General features: G+C 41.7%; 1 protein-coding gene across 13 annotated transcripts in view; it reads left to right on the top strand.

The window, feature by feature from the left end:
• Positions 1-18706, top strand: part of LOC147328003 (nuclear factor 1 X-type-like) — a 116661-nt gene that overhangs the window by 82236 nt on the left and 15719 nt on the right. For 9 of the 13 annotated variants that reach the window (XM_086296078.1, XM_086296074.1, XM_086296079.1 and 6 more), the window contains 6 exons: positions 13502-13564; positions 14461-14535; positions 14743-14866; positions 15332-15367; positions 15743-15870; positions 16680-16754. In XM_086296078.1, coding sequence (XP_086152204.1) covers positions 13502-13564; positions 14461-14535; positions 14743-14866; positions 15332-15367; positions 15743-15870; positions 16680-16754 — 501 coding nt within the window. The remainder of the gene's footprint in view (positions 1-13501; positions 13565-14460; positions 14536-14742; positions 14867-15331; positions 15368-15742; positions 15871-16679; positions 16755-18706) is intronic. The other 4 variants (XM_086296075.1, XM_086296087.1, XM_086296076.1 and 1 more) reach the window with 2 other exon arrangements.

Here is an 18706-nt window from a genome sequence, read left to right as displayed (position 1 = left end):
AAGTTGTTTCAGTCATGTACAGTAAATGTTTTGTGACATTCTGATACTTGTTTTATTTTTAGATTCTCATTGACTTCTGAGGAAATAAAACACGTCAGACAGCTCCTTCAGGTTCTGCAAGAGGACCTGAAGAGTATCTCTTGGTTCTCAGGAAGGGTCATGTTATCACAGTAACTGACTGAGACTTAGTTTAACTGAAAGCCCAGAGTTTCCCTCACCTAAGGATTAACAAGCTCTTAGTTTTCCCTAAACCCTCTTTCTGAAATAAACCCCTAGTGTGATTGTGGGAAGCTGTACTGTAACTGTGTGTTTAGCTTTAGCTTTGGATCTAAATTTCATTGATTAGGGTCATAGGCTGAGGCTAAGCAAAGCACTATTAATATGGATTAGCCACACAGCACAGTCAAATACCATGGTCCAGTTGCCATGTGGACAATCAGATAGTCTGTGCGTGTATGTTTTTGCGTCTGTGTGTGTGTGTGTGGGGGGGGGCTTAGCTGGGGCAGAGTTGCAGGGATGTTGTGTGGGGTGATTGTGGTAAGGAGGTGAATTAGATTTAGAATTAGTATTAGTGAAGAGAAGTTAAGCGGGATGGGCTTACGGGCTAAGCGCTCAGTGGTGGTGGGGATGTGAATCCTTATATAAACACTGATACGCACACATTGAAACAGCAAGATCAATCAATACATGGAAGCTTTTTTTGTTTCTGAATATAATCTATTTAAAATAAGGTAGACAAGAAGAGATGGAAAGAAATGACTGAAGATGGCTGACAAACTAGCACATAGCTCTCTCACACACACACACACACAAAAGTGGTGTTTTAGCAACTTGTTGTCTCTGGGTACACACATGCTTTGTCTGTGATCAGAACTCTAAGCAGACTGAGGACCTCTGCTGTCTGGCAGAAGCCTTGGGGTCGCCTGATGTCCTCTGCCTGAACTGAGTGCTCTTTTCTGGAGAAAGAGACTGAACATGGCAAGAGGTGATAGAGAGAAAATGTGTGCATGTATACATTATCCAGTAACAATCTCTGTTTTTATCTGTGTCACTTAATCAAATAACTCGTGCTAACTCTTTCACCCTCACACACGCGCATATTGACCCCGTGTGGCAGTGATGCAGCTCCCCATTGAGTGTCTATACTGCCAAACAGATGGTGGTCTGCTTTACTGTACAACTGCATCCTGATTGGTTTATCTGCTTGTCCGTGTTGGTTCCCTCTCTTGTTTGTTTGAACTCCAAGCTGTTCGGAGCTGCACTTCCTGTGAGGGTTACCACAATTGCCATTTGTTGGATTATCTTGGCGTCATTGTTCCTTTTTAAAAAAAAATTCTGTCTGTCATGTTGATTTTTTAAATTTTGGGGGGGAAACCATTCTTTCCTGAATTACGGATGTTTTGTTACTAGAAATAAATTAATTAGGGTCCACAAATTGGTGTGGTGAGATTTTTTAAAATATATATTTTGTGGTTTTATAATACTTATTATTGTATATTTGACCTCATGCACTAAGGAGGAGTTTTTTTTCTTTCTTGTGCAGCTAAATACATAGCATCAAATTTTTATCTTTGCTCATGGCGCTCCATCAAAGATTACACCCAAAGATAAACTCACAAAATGCCTGCTGGTGATAGTGACTGCTGGGTCGACTTCAGCCTGTCTGTTGCGCCTGGCTCCAGCTCCCTCACATGACCTCACCCTTTACCCCTCATCCCTCTCATCATCTGCCCTGACCGGGCTGCACAATGGACAAAGAGTGCCTCGAGAGTTTGTGTATGTGTGTGTGTGCTTATGTAAAAATGTGTGAACGTTACCAAGTGCCACGCTGTTTCTTTTTGAGCACGCTCTTGTCTCTCTTTGTGTGGTAAAAGTGCATGCACCGTGAACCAGACTTGATAAGATGGCAGTTTAGTTCCTGAATCCTGGCGCTCGAGGGCACAAGTTCATAGTCTGTCAGCTTTGCCATGTCCGTGCAAACTCCTCTCTTCCTCCTCTGTAATCCTCAGTCTGCATAGCAACAGTCAAACACACGGCGACACATCAGCAACACGGTGAGACACAGAAAATGAACATTGACATGGCGCAAAATGAGCGAACATCAACCCCTTGCCAACCTTGTGAAACTTCGCTATCATTGGCGCATACATTTTGACACGACTGTGATTGGTCACTGCGGGTCCACACCCCTGTGTACACACAAACAGACACTCACACTTATAAACACGTTCAAACACACTGTTTGCTTTGCTTGCCCTACGTTGAGCTGTCTGGCTGGCATCATCTCCAACTGCAGAGCCAAAGGGTCAGAGGTGACCACTGCTTGGCAGAGCAAGCTCCATGTCCTTCCGCTCTTCTCTGAGTGTGTCTGTGTGTTGTCAACGTGACAGCATGACCTCTTTGATCAAGTTTGCTCTCCCGGAGTTTTTCTCCATGTATATACAGTATAATATACACAGCCTTTACATGCAGCCCTGTTTTTGCTCTCCTCCTGTGTTTGCCAACAGCTCCTTTCCTCCTCTCCTGCTAGCATCTCTACTCCTTTTTTCTTTTGATTCCCCCCAACTACCTCCCACAGCGTTCTTAGTTTCTGAATCTCACCCTCCCTCTGTCCTCTTGGCACAGATTGACAGGACAGTCTCTTTGATTGTTCATACTTCCCATTGAGACTCATATTGTGGCAGAACGGAGCCCATTGAATGGTGCACTGTATGAATGCAACCAAGCAGGGGGCAGTGTCCAATATTTACTTCATGCAAAAGTTAATGTTATTTTTATGTGTTTATATTTATTGAAATTATACACTTGGATTTTTTTTTCCAGATATATGACTTAGATCACTTAGATGTTATTATAGAGAGAACTTTTTTTTCAGTAGAAAATTATTTTGATTATGAGTTTTATGTATTCCCAATAGAACAATAATAATTTTCAGATGCATTCAAATGGATGTATTCTGTCTTTTCTTTCATCATTCCATTTCTCAGGAGCAAACAACTTAAGAGTTTCTCTGTAATTGGGTCTCTTGCTTTCCAGTGCAGCGTATTCACCCAGCAGACTTATTGACGTATTGTTATGTTCATAAAGTGGCACATTTGCTCTGAATTTTCATTGAAGTGTTCCCCGAGAGAAAAAGACTTGGCTGCTGGAAGAATGTTTGTTATCACTGTTATCTCAGTGGTGCTTTTGGAGGAGTTGGCAACCTTGCTCAGTATCACTTTGTGGATTTGTGTGCATGTGTATGTGTGTGTGTGTGTGTGTGTGTGTGTTGAGGATGTTTTCTCACTCTTATCGAAGTGTCCTTGGCTGCGCAAGTGCACCAACGTTCTATCAGTGTAAATCACCTTCTTTTATGTGTCTTGTAACGAACTGGAAAGAGTTTCAGGCATAAAAGTGAGAGAAAGAACAAAAACAATAATACTTAAGACATGTGCTGGTAAACAGGCAAGGATGTGTGGGCAGAAAGCGAGTGGTCTGTGTTGTTTAAAAGTGTTTGACTGATGCATTGGAACCAGGTAGGTGAATACGTATAAAGATATATTGACTATATTAGACTAACATTAGTCTAATATAGAAAGAGAAAGGAATAAATGGAAGGACAGCCAGTGCTACATGGGGGAGAGACTTACCTTAAAGCACCCCTCTGCTGGCCAGACAGGAAGTGTGTGTAACACCCTCAGCACAAAGACCCACAGTGTGTATCTAGGGCAGCAGGAAAAGGGACCGGGGGAGGAGAAATCCAAGTCTCAACACATGGCCTTCCCTTGCTCTTCAGTTCCATACTCAGCTTAGTACTGTACTTTCTCTGCAACATTTCCAGCTTTCCTTTTACAAAGCTGAAAACTGAGATGCTTCTCATACTCATACTTCCTTTTCTAAACTGCCTTTTAATTTCTTCCTGATTTTGCTTTGCAAAGTTTTATGATTCTTGTGCTGGTTTCTTCAGCTGCAAACATGCATTCTGCCACAGTTTCATTTAGTTATTCTTCTTTCCATTTTCAAATCATGTTCTTTCCCCTGCAAATCTATATTCCCTTGGCTCGCATATCTGTGTCTCTGTATTTCCCCTCTCTCTGTGTCTGTCTGTCTCTGTCTCTTTGTTGAGCAGTGCTCAGCTCCTGATGTTGCTGAGTGTAAGGCATTTTGATTTGAAACACTTTCTTTGAACATGATAGTACGCATGCTATGTAAGGGTCTTGCTATCTAAGGGCAAAATGCAGAAGGGATAAGCTCCTACTCACATCTCAATAATATTCACGGCTCCATATTTCTCTTTGATTTTATTCACATCACATCTCTCTCTCTCCCTTTTCATCTCTTTGTCTCCATTTTCTCCATTCCTGGCCTGCTTCTCTGCAGTCTAGAGAGTGAAGTCTGAGCTAACTGAGACGCCTGGCCCAAGGCCTTGTTGCTTTATTTGCATTTCACCATGGTTTACGTGTGCCAGGAAAATGCCACCTGGTGGCGATAGCAAACCACTGCAGCCATTTATTCAGTGTGTGTGTGTGTGTGTGTGTGTGTGTGTGTGTGTGTGTGTGTGTGTGTGTGTGTGTGTGTGTGTGATTTAGATGTTTGTGTCTTGTGAAAGCCACGTAGGTAGTGAGAATAGTGAGAATAAGTGTACCGCCTCTTCCTCCCTCCTTCTCCCTCCCACATGTTCCCCTTCTTTTTCCCTTTCCGGCCTTTGTGCAGCTGTATTTATTTGGGCTGGACCAGGGCATTGCAGAGACACTGGTCCTTAACACGTTTGGGCCCCCACCCGGTTGACTCCTTTAAGCTGAGTAGAGATGAAGGTTGACAGGGTAATAATGCTGGTGTCAACACCACTTACAGGACAGTTATATCAGTATCAGCTCGGCAGGGGGACGTTCACACTCTGTTAGGCTAGGTCGTGAACCGTGCTGGGGGCCCCCAGCCTCAGCCACAGATACACTCACACATGCATTTCTCTTGAGCTGCTGTTAATGAAGCAGCTTAAATGTACATAATGCAAGGTCTTCATGCTGATATAAAGATAACACAACTTCACGCGTAGATACACGCAAGCTGAACACATTAATTCAGTGTCGATACACTTTTTCCACATTATTTTTAATACATTCACAGAGTACGTTTGTACCAGTGTGTGCTCGCTTGTGTATGTGTGTTAGGCTCTGTGCCTTCTTGTGTCAGCTTAAGTAGGACTCTTGCTCCTTGAGCCCTAGCGCTCCTTCAGGACTTTGAGTGTCTGTCCAAAGGCAAGTCTCGTCAGCATGACTCCAAAGCACAGAATCTCATTTACACTCGACTGTCCATATTAATTATGAATCAGAGTGCTGTCGGAGGCTTCTGTGACCGCATTGCATAGCAATGATCACTGTAACCAAATGGGATACTTAGAAGCATTCCTGCCTCACAAAACCTTTTATTGCCTCGATTACTAAATGAAACTATAAACATGCAGAATGTGCTGAGAGCTTTTGTTGTGTCTTGCAGAGAGTTCATAAAGGATTCAGATTTGATCTCACAACTCCAAAGTACAAAAACTTGGTGTAACAAAATCAAAGCATATTGCAGTGTTTTGTAAATTATCATTGACCTGTGTTGTACTGCCGATAGTGTAACAGCACGTTACCTGTTTCATCACAAGAACTGTGCTAGGTTTAAAAATGGGGACATACTTTAACTGAAATCCTTCAAACACTTTGTAACTTTGCAATTCCTTTCCATAGTACAGGCTTTTAGGGGCTGAAGATACAAAATGATTAAGTGTAGTCTCTCATGACCAAACCAATCTCCACAGTACCAGAAAAGCTGCTAGAAGCCCTCCTGATCATAGAGAAAAATAAACTTTCTTAGTTTTATCTTTTATTAAACAACAATTCCCAGCAGTGCCACTGCAAAAGATGTCTCTGAGAAACCTTGTTGAATTTTGTTTTAACTTTTTGTTGAAACTGAGGTTGTTAATGTTGTTTCATGAAGTAAAGAGCTTAGACTCAGTCTTCATCTAATGTGACTGGAGCCCAAATGGTTTATCACTTATATAAATGGCATTCTTGATGCTATGAACATCAGTAGTATTCAGCATAGATTTGTGCTCTCGCCTTCTACACACAGACATCTCTAAATTTTCCTTCAATTTTTTAATTGTTATGCAACTTAGAGGGTCACATCTCCAGATCCTTAACCATTTTTCTTTGAGCAACATCGTTGTTAAAATTGTCAGTGGTTCTCTTTTACACTGATCTTCATCCCTTCATCCCAAATCATGATTCCACCCGCCAGCTGATATTAACTCCATCACATCATCACTTATTTATTTTTTACCTCATGGCTTTTTACCCCTGTCTCATAACTTTCCACCATGCAGACTTTTTGGAATGCATTTGAGGCCTAAAAAGCAGGCATTAATTTGTTCTTACAAATAAACTAAAGGTGTCCTGACAAACATTATATATCTTGTCTTCAAACTGTTTGGAATGACATACTGTACAAGTCAAAGTAAATTTAGAAACTCCTGCTGTATTTATTTACATTTTCCATACTGTTGCTCTTTCCAACTTGAGGTTGTATTTTGCTGTCTGCCTTTGGATACACTTCTGTTTCTTTAGCATTAAACAAGGAAAACCACACTTGTGAATAGTACAAATACAAAGATATAAATGGTTTCACCACTGAGCGCTCCGTAAACATTTACATAAATTCAGACGGGGCAGTAATAAAAAAAAAAAAAGGTTAATGTTTGTGTGTTAAAATAAACACCAGACTGTGGCAAAAATATTCTCACATCTGCATAGTAAATACAGTATTATAAAGACCTCTGTGGGGGAAAAAAATCCCCTGTGTTTTGTTATTTTTCACTTTATCTGCATTCTTCTTCTTTATTTTATTTTTTTTGGGGGGGGGAATCGGTGACTTAGAGTAATCTGACACGCTTCCCATACTGGCAAGATTAACAGAATGCATTGTTTCACAGGCTCTGATTTAAGGAAGCATGCCACGACGTGTGTGTAGATGCTAAGTCTGTGACTCATTTTCAGCTCAATACAGTAAACTTGTAGAGCGGGGCAATATGGGTTAAAAATCTTAAAACTTTGATCAAGCACTGTGGCTTACTTTAATGCCACAAGTGAATGACTTTACACATCTACAGGAAACTAACTATTCATGTTTAAACCCATAAATAAAGATTTTTACTACTTATATTTCCTATTTAACAGCACACATTACCGAAGTGTGTGTTGGCTTTTTCTCTTACAGTCAGAATTTCCTAAGTAAGTTATAGGCCTAAAACCTAAGGATTAGCATAACATATATTGTGGCAGCCTGGGAATAATCTTGCAAGTTTATAAAGTCAACATTTTTGGAAAAAACATGTCTCTGGAAACCCAGTGATGGAGAAACTTTGCAGTATACAAGAAATTGCACTGGTGGAGAGAAAAGGTGATGGTAGGATGAGAACAAGGATAAGTGGGGGAATGAGGAACAGAGGAGAATAAATAAGGAGTGGGGTATGTGTGGGCATCCAGCCAGCCAAATACCTTCCAAACCTCCACTTTGACTATCACCCTCTCCACTCGTTGCCTGCGACTTCATGCATCCTCTCTAGACCATAACCCGCTCCCTTTCCCTCTCCCGCTTTTCTTTCGCTTCTCTTCCCATCCTCCATACCCCCAAGCCTTGTAATCCCTCCTCTCTGCTCCTCCCACTGCTCTTCCCCCTCACTCCTCTTCCCTCCTCCTCCCCGCTCGCTCCTTCTCTCTTTTTTTCAATCCTTCCCTTCGTCTCTCAGCATCTCTCTCTCCTGGGTCTTCTTGCCATGGTGCGGTGCTGCTGGCAGAGCGTGGGCGCAGGCGGCACACAGACGGGAGCACAGATGGGCAGCAAGCTGCGCAGGGCGGCCAGGCACACCTGCTCCACACACACACACGCGCACACATACACACACACACGCACACACAGAGCCCTACTCTCCCAACCCGCCTCACAGCCTGCCTGGCACAGTGGCACGGTGATACAGGGACACAAACACAAATACACACAGACACACATGTATACATATATAGATACATACATTTATTTGTGCATTCACATAAACAGTTGTGCGTGTGCAGATTTGTAATACATTTTGTATATGCCAGACGAACAGTGAGCATATATAGCAGCTAATTACACCATAGATTTGTCAGTTTCCGCTGACATTTTCGTTCTCTTATGACTCTTATTGATTCAAAGTTTGGCTTCTAAGCAACTTATAAGATTTTCCTCTAAGAGTAAAGATTTGTAAAGGTCACATTCACACTTTGGTTTCAGCACATGGGGATCTGGTTAAGACTTTTAGGACAAAAGCGTTTTTGCTCACATACAGAGATGTATACACTAAATAGCAGAAGTGATGAAGACTTATTAACACAGAAACAGAAATGTTCCCTCGTATGACACAGACTTAAATAATTAAAAAATGAAACAGAAATATATATATATTAAAATAAAAAGGGTAAAAAAAATAATAAAATAACATCCAATAAAAGAGCTGAGTGAACATCTGTGTGGGATAGCCGGGGGGATTAGGAGGGTTTGGAACATTTTAAGCGCATTAAGGATTAAAAAAAGGTCAGAATGTTTAGCAACATACCGATAAACCTCTTAAGCGAAACCCAATTGGGAGGCTGTACCGCGTTATCCTGTGTTTTGGGGAGGAGAGGAGAGGAGAGCTGAGGGGGAGGAGGAGACGGAGGGGGAGTGGTGGAGTTGACATTTGTTCCAACAAGGAGGGGAATCTCAACACATACTGGTAGTTACACACATGCATGCTCACACATATGGACACATGCTGGTTTGATGTGGCTACAGAGTACATTAGCTCACTTGTTGGTTTTCATGTTGATGTTGGCAGTGTGCGTGGTTGTACCGCACATACTCACAAATGACAAGCAGTGTTTATGAATCTGTCAAACAGCGATGTGCCACTGCAGAGCCCACTTGTTACTTCTTTCATTTTTGATCAGCAATGACCAGCAAGATGTATTTTCATTGTCAGGAGACGATATGAAGATTTGCGGTCTCTCACTGTTTTATGTCTATGTCAAGAGTATATCAATTAAAAAGAAAAAAATATAGGAATTGTAATATGGATTATTGAGTATTGATTTAAATGTTCCAAGCGAAATAATCATCTTGAGCAATGTCCTGACACGTTTCAGATTTTCCTCAAATCACAGAGGTCTAGTTAGTTTATCCGTCCAAAGGACTGATGAGCTTATGCCGTAGCAAGGCATCTGGCCACAATCCACAGTCGCTACTCCTCCTACAGTGTTGGTCAGAATTTAATCAAATGTACAAATGTGCTTGAGGTCAAGGTAACATGGTTCATTTTATAGACAATAAATTGTAACAGATTAAGCCTTTTTCTCTTTGGTTTAATTGCATTGGTGCCTCAGTTTTTACACCTTTGAGCACTTTCAGTTTGTTACTGACCCAGAGTTCTTTCAGGTGATGAAATTTGTAACGGAGTTAGTCCTCACTTGAGCACACACAGCTTTAGCGTCTTCCGATGACCAAAACAGTTGAAAAAGCCACTGAGCTAAAACCTTTATCCACATCTGTGGAACAGATGTTGGATTGATTAGTTGTTTGTTGGGGAGGATTCTTTAATAGATCCATTTGTGACCTTGGAGATTAACAGCGCAGGAGGTAATATTGGGGAAAGAGTGATTAGTGAAGAAAATTTAATAGCTTAGGAATTATTATAACTAATGAGGATATCATATGTTTTTTAAAAAAATGAGGAGAAGGAGAATCCTCCACTTGACCTCATGAAAATTAGGAGGAAAGCCACAGGAATTAGTGCTGGGTGTCAGAGAGATGGTAAGAAGGATTGCAACCTAGAGAGCACAGCCACAGTCAGATGCATGGTGCTGTATGTCAAAGCCATGATGAGTTGGGTTGTGTGGATTGTAGCGGAGTTGTAAGAGAGAAAAGTCTGCAATCAGCAATCAGACAGTATAAAGAACCAGCACAGAGAGAAAGCAGATGCTCAGCTAAAACTCACTACACTATTTATTTATTTAAAATTAAAAAAATTATTATTTAAAATGATTATAAACTAATGATTAAAAATCCAAACAAATAATTAGCACTCATTTACTTTGAGCGTACACCAGCATTTAGTTGTGCAAAGTCAAGTTTGTTGATAACCAGCTCTCATTTTTAGGGACTTACGACATCCCAATTTACTCTTTACTTCCAGGATGTTGCACATAAAAGTGAAATCCAGGGGAAAATTTTAGTGCAAAGCCAATGTTTAGCTAAGTTTTAGTTAATCACTGTGATACTCACTTACCTAAATGGTTACATCAACAGTGATGGATGGGCTGAATCACATAAAGTCCGTCATGAATAACTGTATATATTTGTATATTCATACACTGTTATCAGAGTAGAGTTTGCGTGGGCTTCTCATGTGCACCATCAGGACACAATGCATACACTGTTTTTCTTTGTATGTCGTCTTTTTAATTCACTGGGTTCAAGCGGCTGCGGAGTAGGCTGAAAGGTTTGAAGTCAGAGATGGGTTGCTGGTGGAGGACGCAGAGGGGCATCTGAGGGAGGGAGTGGCTGCAGGACTCTGATTGGGGTTGCTGAAGGGAGGGCTTTAGGGGGCTGCGGTGAGAAGATAAGGGGCTGGATGCGTGGATGGAGGGTGTTGAGTGTAGAGTGGGGGGTTGTGGCTGCTGTCGTAGGCTGCAGCATGCACAGCAGTGATAACCAGACCTCTGTCTTACCTCCCTCTCGCCCTGTCCTCCTCACTCGTCTCTACAGCTTTATGATGCACTGTTGAACTCAACAGTGGCACCTATTTCCAATGAGTGATGTTGCGATGTGTTGTAAGCACAGTCTTAGTAGGCTAAAGAGCCTGAGCTCAGAGCAATAGAGCCACAGCTGTTGATAGCTTCAGTATCTATGTAGGTTATCATATTGTGCAGTTTGCAGAAAAAGATTTTCAAGAGCTGAATAAACTCTGTAGGTGGGAAAATAGTATTATCAAAAGTTCTTTGCTTAGAATAAAAAAGAATACATAAATAAGATGAAAAATCAGAGCGATAATAGGAGTCTCTGTATCAATCGGTCTCATATACTGTGAGAGTTGGTGTGCCCAAAGGCAGTCAAAACCTCAGGGTGATGTTGAGAACAGCTATCAGTTTTCCTGCTGCTACTCATATGTGCCTGTCAGCTCTTATCGATACCATGAGCCTTAGCTTTCACACCTTGACAAGAGCAGAACATGTTCAGGTCATGACAGGCCAACAATAGGCAATTTAAGACAGATGGGCAGAGTTTCCAAGTGCAGGATCTTTCCAGAATGTGATATGTCCATACTGAAAATCAGTTGTTCTCCATTACCCAATAAGATTTGCAGAATATAATTTTAAACCAGAATATGGTATTATCGTTGTTAGGTAAAGCCAAATTCAGGTGATAAGAGCTTCCTGCTGTCACTGCGGTATTGCAGGATGGGCTGAACTTGTTATATTTGTTTAAAAAAAAACACCAATTGTGATTTCTGCCATTTATGCCGCAATTATTTGTAACATCTGTCAGGTGGCAGGAGCAGACTGGCTACAGAATAATCCTTCAATTAGTAACTTTCTTAATATCCTAAACAAACAGAACTGAGCATCAGGTGCCACACTTGTTACTGTAAATAATCAACCGTGGAAGCAAATATAAACACAGAACTGATTATGCATGTCAGTAGACATGCATAATCACACAAAACATGATAATAAGTTGTATGCGCCAATATGATTTCTTGAAGCAAATCCACCAAAGGAAATGTTGGTGTAGGAAAGAGGCTTCGGACATTTTACAGTTTTTCAAAATTCATGCCTCACACGTGAATTTGTGCAGCTTCGTGGCGGCAGCCATGCTTTCTGTATTAGATTGTGAGATATCTGTAAAGCGTATTGTTCATACAGTAACGGTCCATTGCATCTAAGCGCCATATGCATAGTGTGAGAAATAGTGTTTACATTAATGTAGAGCCCTCCGGTGAAATACTACACAACGGTTAAAAAGTCCATTGAAGTGAGGCTGTTTTCTCCACAGCTTTCATTGGCCACCATATATGTTTACTCTGCGTGTGTACCTCAGTGTTTGTTCACGTGTGTGTACGTGTGTGTGTGTGTGTGTGTCTGAATGTGTCTGTGTGCATGCGTGGCGGGGGCGCAGCCTCGTATGTTTGGAGTGAGTGCCGTCAGTTAGCTGGAATGTGGCACTACCGCCAATGCTAAGATGGCTGCCAAGCTCTAAGATGGCTGCCAGGATTACACCCAGCCAGTGAGAGACACAGAAGAGCGAGACATTCTGCATGAAAAGAGAGGGGAAAAAGAAGCTCTCTTTCATTTCTGTGCTCTTTCTTTCTTTCTTTCTTTCTTTCATTCTCGCTCTTGTCTGTCTCGCCCCTCTCTCAGTGGATAAGCACTGCTTCGTAGGCAGCGAGACAGGTCTGTTATTGTTTCTGCTCAGTAATCTGTGGCTTAGTGTGGCTGCAAGGCAAGTGCTGCTGGCAGGAGTCTGTGTGCTCTGTTATCACCTACAGCCTGCAGATAAACACCTCCTTTAGCTAGCTTACTAGCTAGCAAAAGCCTAGCTAGGCCTGAATGGACGGCCAATGGCATGAGTATCCCACATCACACCAGTCCAGGAAGTGAACTTGGTCTCAGCCACCGGTCTCAAACACCCATGTGTTTTTCTTTGTGACTTGCACTTTTACTCCAACTATCATGTGAATGAAGCCTCAGTAGACCAGTCATAACAGGTGTGCACAGCTGCACACATGTTAGGTTTGCGTTTTATGCGCTTGTGTTTTCTTTGTTATTATTTTATTTCAAAGGGACGAGCGTTGCCTCAATTTTATACAATTTTATACTCTGCGTCAAATCCCTCTGGACGAGCAGGCTGGCCTGGTCAATGTTATCTCTCGATCTGCATGTGTGTATTTATGTGTTTGTTCTTGTAAGGATTACAACATGTATTAAAGTATGAAGCAAAAATTACAGGAAGAAACAGATTGAGAGTGAGTGTTATGTGTGGTTATGTGTGTAAGGTGTTCTGTTTACGCAGACTAAATCCCTACCAGCAAGAAAGTATTAAATAGGATTAGGGAGAGGGATATGATTGCGTGGTTAGATACTAAATGGCATAGCAGCACAGTGTAAATCATCGCACCTTAAGTCTGGAGGGACAGAGGGAAACAGGAGAGAACAGTCTTAGATACAACACTGTCACACAAAAATGTGCGAATTCACACGCACATACATTCGCAAGATGTATACCATACCGCAGCACATACTGTAAGTCCCTCTTATTCCCTCTCACACCTGAAATATCACATTCTTGGCAACATGAACACACAGCTATGACTCATTGAGATGTTGCACGCTTACCAGTATGTTTTTATTAGTTTCTTAAGCATGCAAATCAGATAATAACCATTAGTCTGTCTCTATCCTTTTTGCAGAATCTGGACAATCAGACAGCTCCAGCCAACAAGGGGACACAGACATCAAGCCACCACCCAATGGTGGGTATATGCACAAGCACGTGCCTATGTTCAAACCCTCTTAAATTAGCGTTAAATTAATTTCACCGAGCTCATCAAGCTTCATCCACACTAATTAGTTTTGCTTTAAAACCGAACACCTGAAAATGCATAAGACATGACTGTTCACATACACTGACGATGAGTAGCATGATAAAAGGCAGAATTCAACTGCACAAAAGCTGCTACCAGCTGCTGAATGATTTTAGATGAATTCGCCATTGGTACTCAAGGATGATTTGCAGAAACTGGTCATGTGGCTGTAACATGAAAAATCATCAGGCTAATCAGGCATCGAACACAGGTGTATTGAATCCGTGACATCACAGGTTCCCAAAATCAATTTCCAAACTAAAAACCACAGTTTTCAAACTTTTACCTGGCTCAGCAGCGTTTTCAGGGTCCTGATGCAGCAGAATAGTTTGAATGTTAGGTATAAACATGAAATTGCAGACTTAACAGGAGGGACGTTTTACAAACTGACCTGTTGAAACAGCAGCATCCTATTACAGTACCAGGATTATATTCAGTGAGCTCCTAAGGATGACCTGTTCTTTGTGCTTTATTGCGTTGTTCTTCATTTCTATGTGCTTTATTTTAAACATCTGAGATGCTGGGAATGAAAACACCCGAATTCATAAATTACACACTTTAATCTATGAATTCGGGTGTTTTCCCCGATGGTGTGGGCCCATACTTTAGTCCATACAGTGTAATTCAATTGCGTATTCCCATAGATGTTGCTCAGCAAACAGAGTTAGAGATGGAGTCTCCTGAGTTTCAGTTTAACATTTTTTGTGTTTTTGTGTGGGGAGGTGGGTTTTCCCAAAGCTTTTGCGTGTATTTGTAAAAGCTTGATTATTTCCTCGTCTGTACAGGCCACCTGAGTTTCCAGGACTGTTTTGTCACCTCAGGAGTGTGGAATGTGGCAGAGCTGGTCAGAGTGTCTCAGAGTAAGTAGAAAAACCAGATCACGACACAGACAAAATGCCTGCACATGAGTAATTACAATACAATGCATTTGTTTCCTCATTGAAAAAAAATCTACTGCAACAATGCAGCATAGCATTTTGAGCATATCCTCTTATCTCATGCTGGCATATTTCTCGCTTCCCTTTTCTTTTCTCCCCACATTCCCTTTATATTTGTCTCCTTGTCAGCTCCCGTAGCCACAGCGTCGGGTCCTAACTTCTCACTGGCTGACCTGGACAGCAGCCCCAGTTACTACAACATTAACCAGGTGGCTCTGGGGCGGCGCTCTCTCACCTCCCCTCCTTCTACCAGGTAAATACTCCCCACAGACATGAGTAGTGAAGGTTGTGCAGACGTACAGTATATGTTGCACAGGAAACATCATGGAGAGGTACGGCTGTCTACCATAAGTAGACCGTCTAGTGGGTGAAACCACCATGTGGCTTTAGCAGTTCTGCCTTGGTTAGTGATGCCAAGGGCAAACTTGAGGGAAGTGTGAAATCACAGTACTGTAATATTTACCAACCGTATATTGCTTGTTATCACAAAGATGGCTACAGTACACCATCTCATTGAAGTTTCTTGTTATGAGTGGTGTGCAGCTATGCACTACGAGTCCAGTCCCAGTCTTGGATTCTCTTTATATATGTGTATGTCTCTCAGCTAGCTGCTCTTGTCTTTATGAATGTGTGATGTCTCTTTCTGCTTTTTACTCTCTGGGTCTTTCTTAACCTTTTCTTTCTATCTTCTTACCTCTGTCATCTGCTGTCACTTTAGGTCTGAGGTGGAGTTGTACGCAAACCTTCCAAGGAGGTAGTTATAAACCTGAGCTTCATCTAAAAAATATAAAAGATACAACTTGGCGAGACACATGCACAGGAAAGCACGCACAAACACTTTCAGAAAGTCGTGTGTGACTGCCTCTACTTTCTGACTTTGCCTTCTCTTTCTTCCTTTTCCATTCACAGTTTTGACATTCATTGTGCTTTGTCTGCTCCAAGACTTTGTGATTTTGTTTCCCCTAAAATGCAAAAAAAAAAGTCTGTTTATATGAAAAGTTCTTACTTCTGCTAGGTGTTGTCCTTCCCATCATATATTTTTATTAAAAAAAATCCTACCTGCTCTCACTCTCTCCATTTATCCCTTCCACTTTTACTCCAACCACCAAATATCCTCTCGTGTCTGCAGCTCCACTAAGCGGAAGTCCTTAGATGATAGCGAGCTGGAGAGCCCCACAGATGATGTTTTCTACCCTGGGCGTTCGCCTGCTGCCAGCTCCTCCCAGTCCAGTGCGTGGCCTAATGACATGGAATCAGGTACCCTCCTACCCCACCCCACACCTATCCCTTGAAGCATCATGAAGCTTTTGCACTTTCTGCCTGATTTGCACCCCCAAGTCCAAACTGATCCCTCCATCTGACTTTGTCACTTCTCCCTACCGCAATCTGTTGCTGTCACTGTGGTGATGTACTCTGGAGACCACTCATACACCTCCACTCACCTTTCTTAAGGCTCTGTGGCACAGTCTGATCACTCTACTTACAGATACACACAGTAGTTAATTTGCTCATGCTTAGTTAATATATTATTGAAAACAATGGCTGTGTTTGACTAGGATCTGTTTGTATTTAAAAGTTTGGTGTGAAACCATATACTCAAACACGTGAATATAAAATATGTAACCTTGAAACAGAAAATGTTTAAAGTCACATGTCTCGCATATGACAGAAATGCAAATACATGCCTTAATAAAAGAGAGATGAATAATAAAAATGACAATGCTAAATGCACCAAATATTTTAGTTTAGTGTCTCCATTGTTTTGGTAGTAATACTTGTGTCATTTAGCTCCGGACATTTTGCTCTTTATTCTACCTCCTCAATACCTGAACCCCTTTCTTGGTCACTTTTCTTCAAGCATTCATATGTTCTCACCCTCACCTTAACGCCACTATCATGCATACAGTTTACCTGATCTGTTGTCAATTATAAGTGATTCACAACCTCCATCATACACAAATGCTCACACTTAACTCTCTCTCTCTCTCCTGTCTATATATCTTCTCCTCTTTTTTCTCTTATTCTTCCCCTATCTCATTGTTAACAATACCCTTCTTCACTTTCAGTGCAGCACCATTTGGCGAGTGTGCAGGAGAGGAAGATAAAACATGAAAACGATGGCGTGCAGTTTCCTTACCATGGTTAGAACAACATTGATTACACTCATATTTATTTACTATTTATCAGCTTTTATGTAGCTCAGTCATTCCTCTGTGTGTATGTATAAGTGTGTGTGTGTATAAAATATAGATAGATAGATAGATAGATAGATAGATAGATAGATAGATATACACACATTATGTGTGTTTGTGTGTTGCATAAATGTGGGGAGGACAACTATAGCATGCTAAAAGTGTGTAAAACTTTCATTTGTGTTTAGCTGTTTACTAACTGATGTCAATGATGCTGATGAAAGTTTCATTTTTTGTGGTGTAAAGTGCCAGGACTGTAAGGGAATATCCAGTTTTCTGTCATATTTATATAGTGTTACTGTGGTGGAGGGTCATAATAAACATGGGAAAAGTTCCATATAATTTGATCAGTCTGTGTGCAAATAATCCATGTGAGCCAAAAGAGCCAACTGTTCTGTTTTAGACAATTTTTTTCTTCCCCTTAGCTCATTTTTTGTGAGAGTAGATATCCCTAATATGCTCAGCTTTGAGCATATTTAAACTGACAAAGCCAGTTGGAAGAGGTTTGGCTTAATTGGAGGTGGTAGGGAGCTAAATTGTTTTATTTTAGTCAGTGGATGAAATGAGGGTGAGTATAAGATAAAAAAGCATTATTTTGAACTGTAAATCATGCAAAGCCACCCTAGTAGAGTCCAGGATAATACACATGGAGCTGGAAATGTGCACAATAGCTTCATTTAACTAACCGATTTCACCAGATTTCACCAGACTTACACTGACAACACCAGCAGGCATATTCAGTGGCTGCACCCACTCTGGCACTCACACACTTGCACAGTGACTCACTCATATGCATAAACACCCACACACAAGCGCAATGTACATAGACGACCACCCCATACTGGGACTCGCACACTTACAACCCCCCTCACATGCAGACGTTCACACATTTAAATACACGCGCTTATCATACTCCCCACCCCTGCAGGTGTTCAGGTGTCTGCCTTGCCTCCATCTCTCTGTTGCTCCATCCCTCCCTTGCCTCAAATCCCTCATTAGGACTCTTCTGTGGATCAGAGGTGTAAAACCCTTCCTCTTGCTCCCTAGTTCTCCCTTCAGCCCTTCTTCCCTGCGTCCCTTCTGTCTAATTGAAAATGTGTACAGCAGGAATAGCCCTGGGGAGGGAAAACATGTCAGAGGAGAAAAGGCGGCAAGAGAACCAGAAATTAGGCAAGTGTAAAAGGAAAAGTGGGTGGTGCAAAACAGAAGAGAGGAGAGAAGATGACTTTGGTACTCAAATGGTGAGAGCTAATGAGAGACAGGGGTTATCACGGTGTGAACTAGAGAAGCCAAGGGCCTTGGTTAGGTTTTGCCCCAGACTACTCTCACTCGAGCCTCAGCGTCTGCTCTCCTGCTCCTGCTCTACTTAGCTGTAAATGTAATTAAGAGGCTGCTCATCAGAGCCACAGCAGAGGTTCCTGCACGCCTTAGCGCACCAGAGCCTTACCTCCCAGCTTTTTCCTCTCTCACTTGCTCTCACTTCCTCTGTGTGTCTATGTGTGTGTGTGTGTATAGCGACACCCTTACTATCCAGTGCAGCAAACAGCCGTGTACACTTCCTAATGAGTTTGGCAAATAAGTGTGTAGAGTTGCATGCAAATCTGGACCGTTTCCCCAATTAATTTACAAAATCCAGGCGAAAAATTGAAAAGCCAAAAGCTTTTGTAATTGACGGGCTTTTTTTTGTGGATTTGGTAATCATTTTAAATCGTGGCTAGCACAAGAAGCACGAAGGGGAGAATGTGTGATATTTGGTAGTCTGTGTCTATTTAATAAAATATTCCACCTGCCATTGGGATTTCCTGTTCAGGTGGGGGAATGCAAACAAGCAGGCACACACACACACACACACACACACACACACACACACACACACACACACACACACAAACAAACAAAGG

The sequence above is a fragment of the Aulonocara sp. 'chitande type north' Nkhata Bay genome, linkage group LG6 (assembly GCF_057382095.1).
Source record: "Aulonocara sp. 'chitande type north' Nkhata Bay isolate Kocher_YH1m ecotype deep benthic linkage group LG6, A_spYH_male_GT1.1, whole genome shotgun sequence".
Taxonomy (NCBI): Eukaryota; Metazoa; Chordata; class Actinopteri; order Cichliformes; family Cichlidae; genus Aulonocara; species Aulonocara sp. 'chitande type north' Nkhata Bay.
This window is presented reverse-complemented; position numbering and strand designations above follow the sequence as displayed.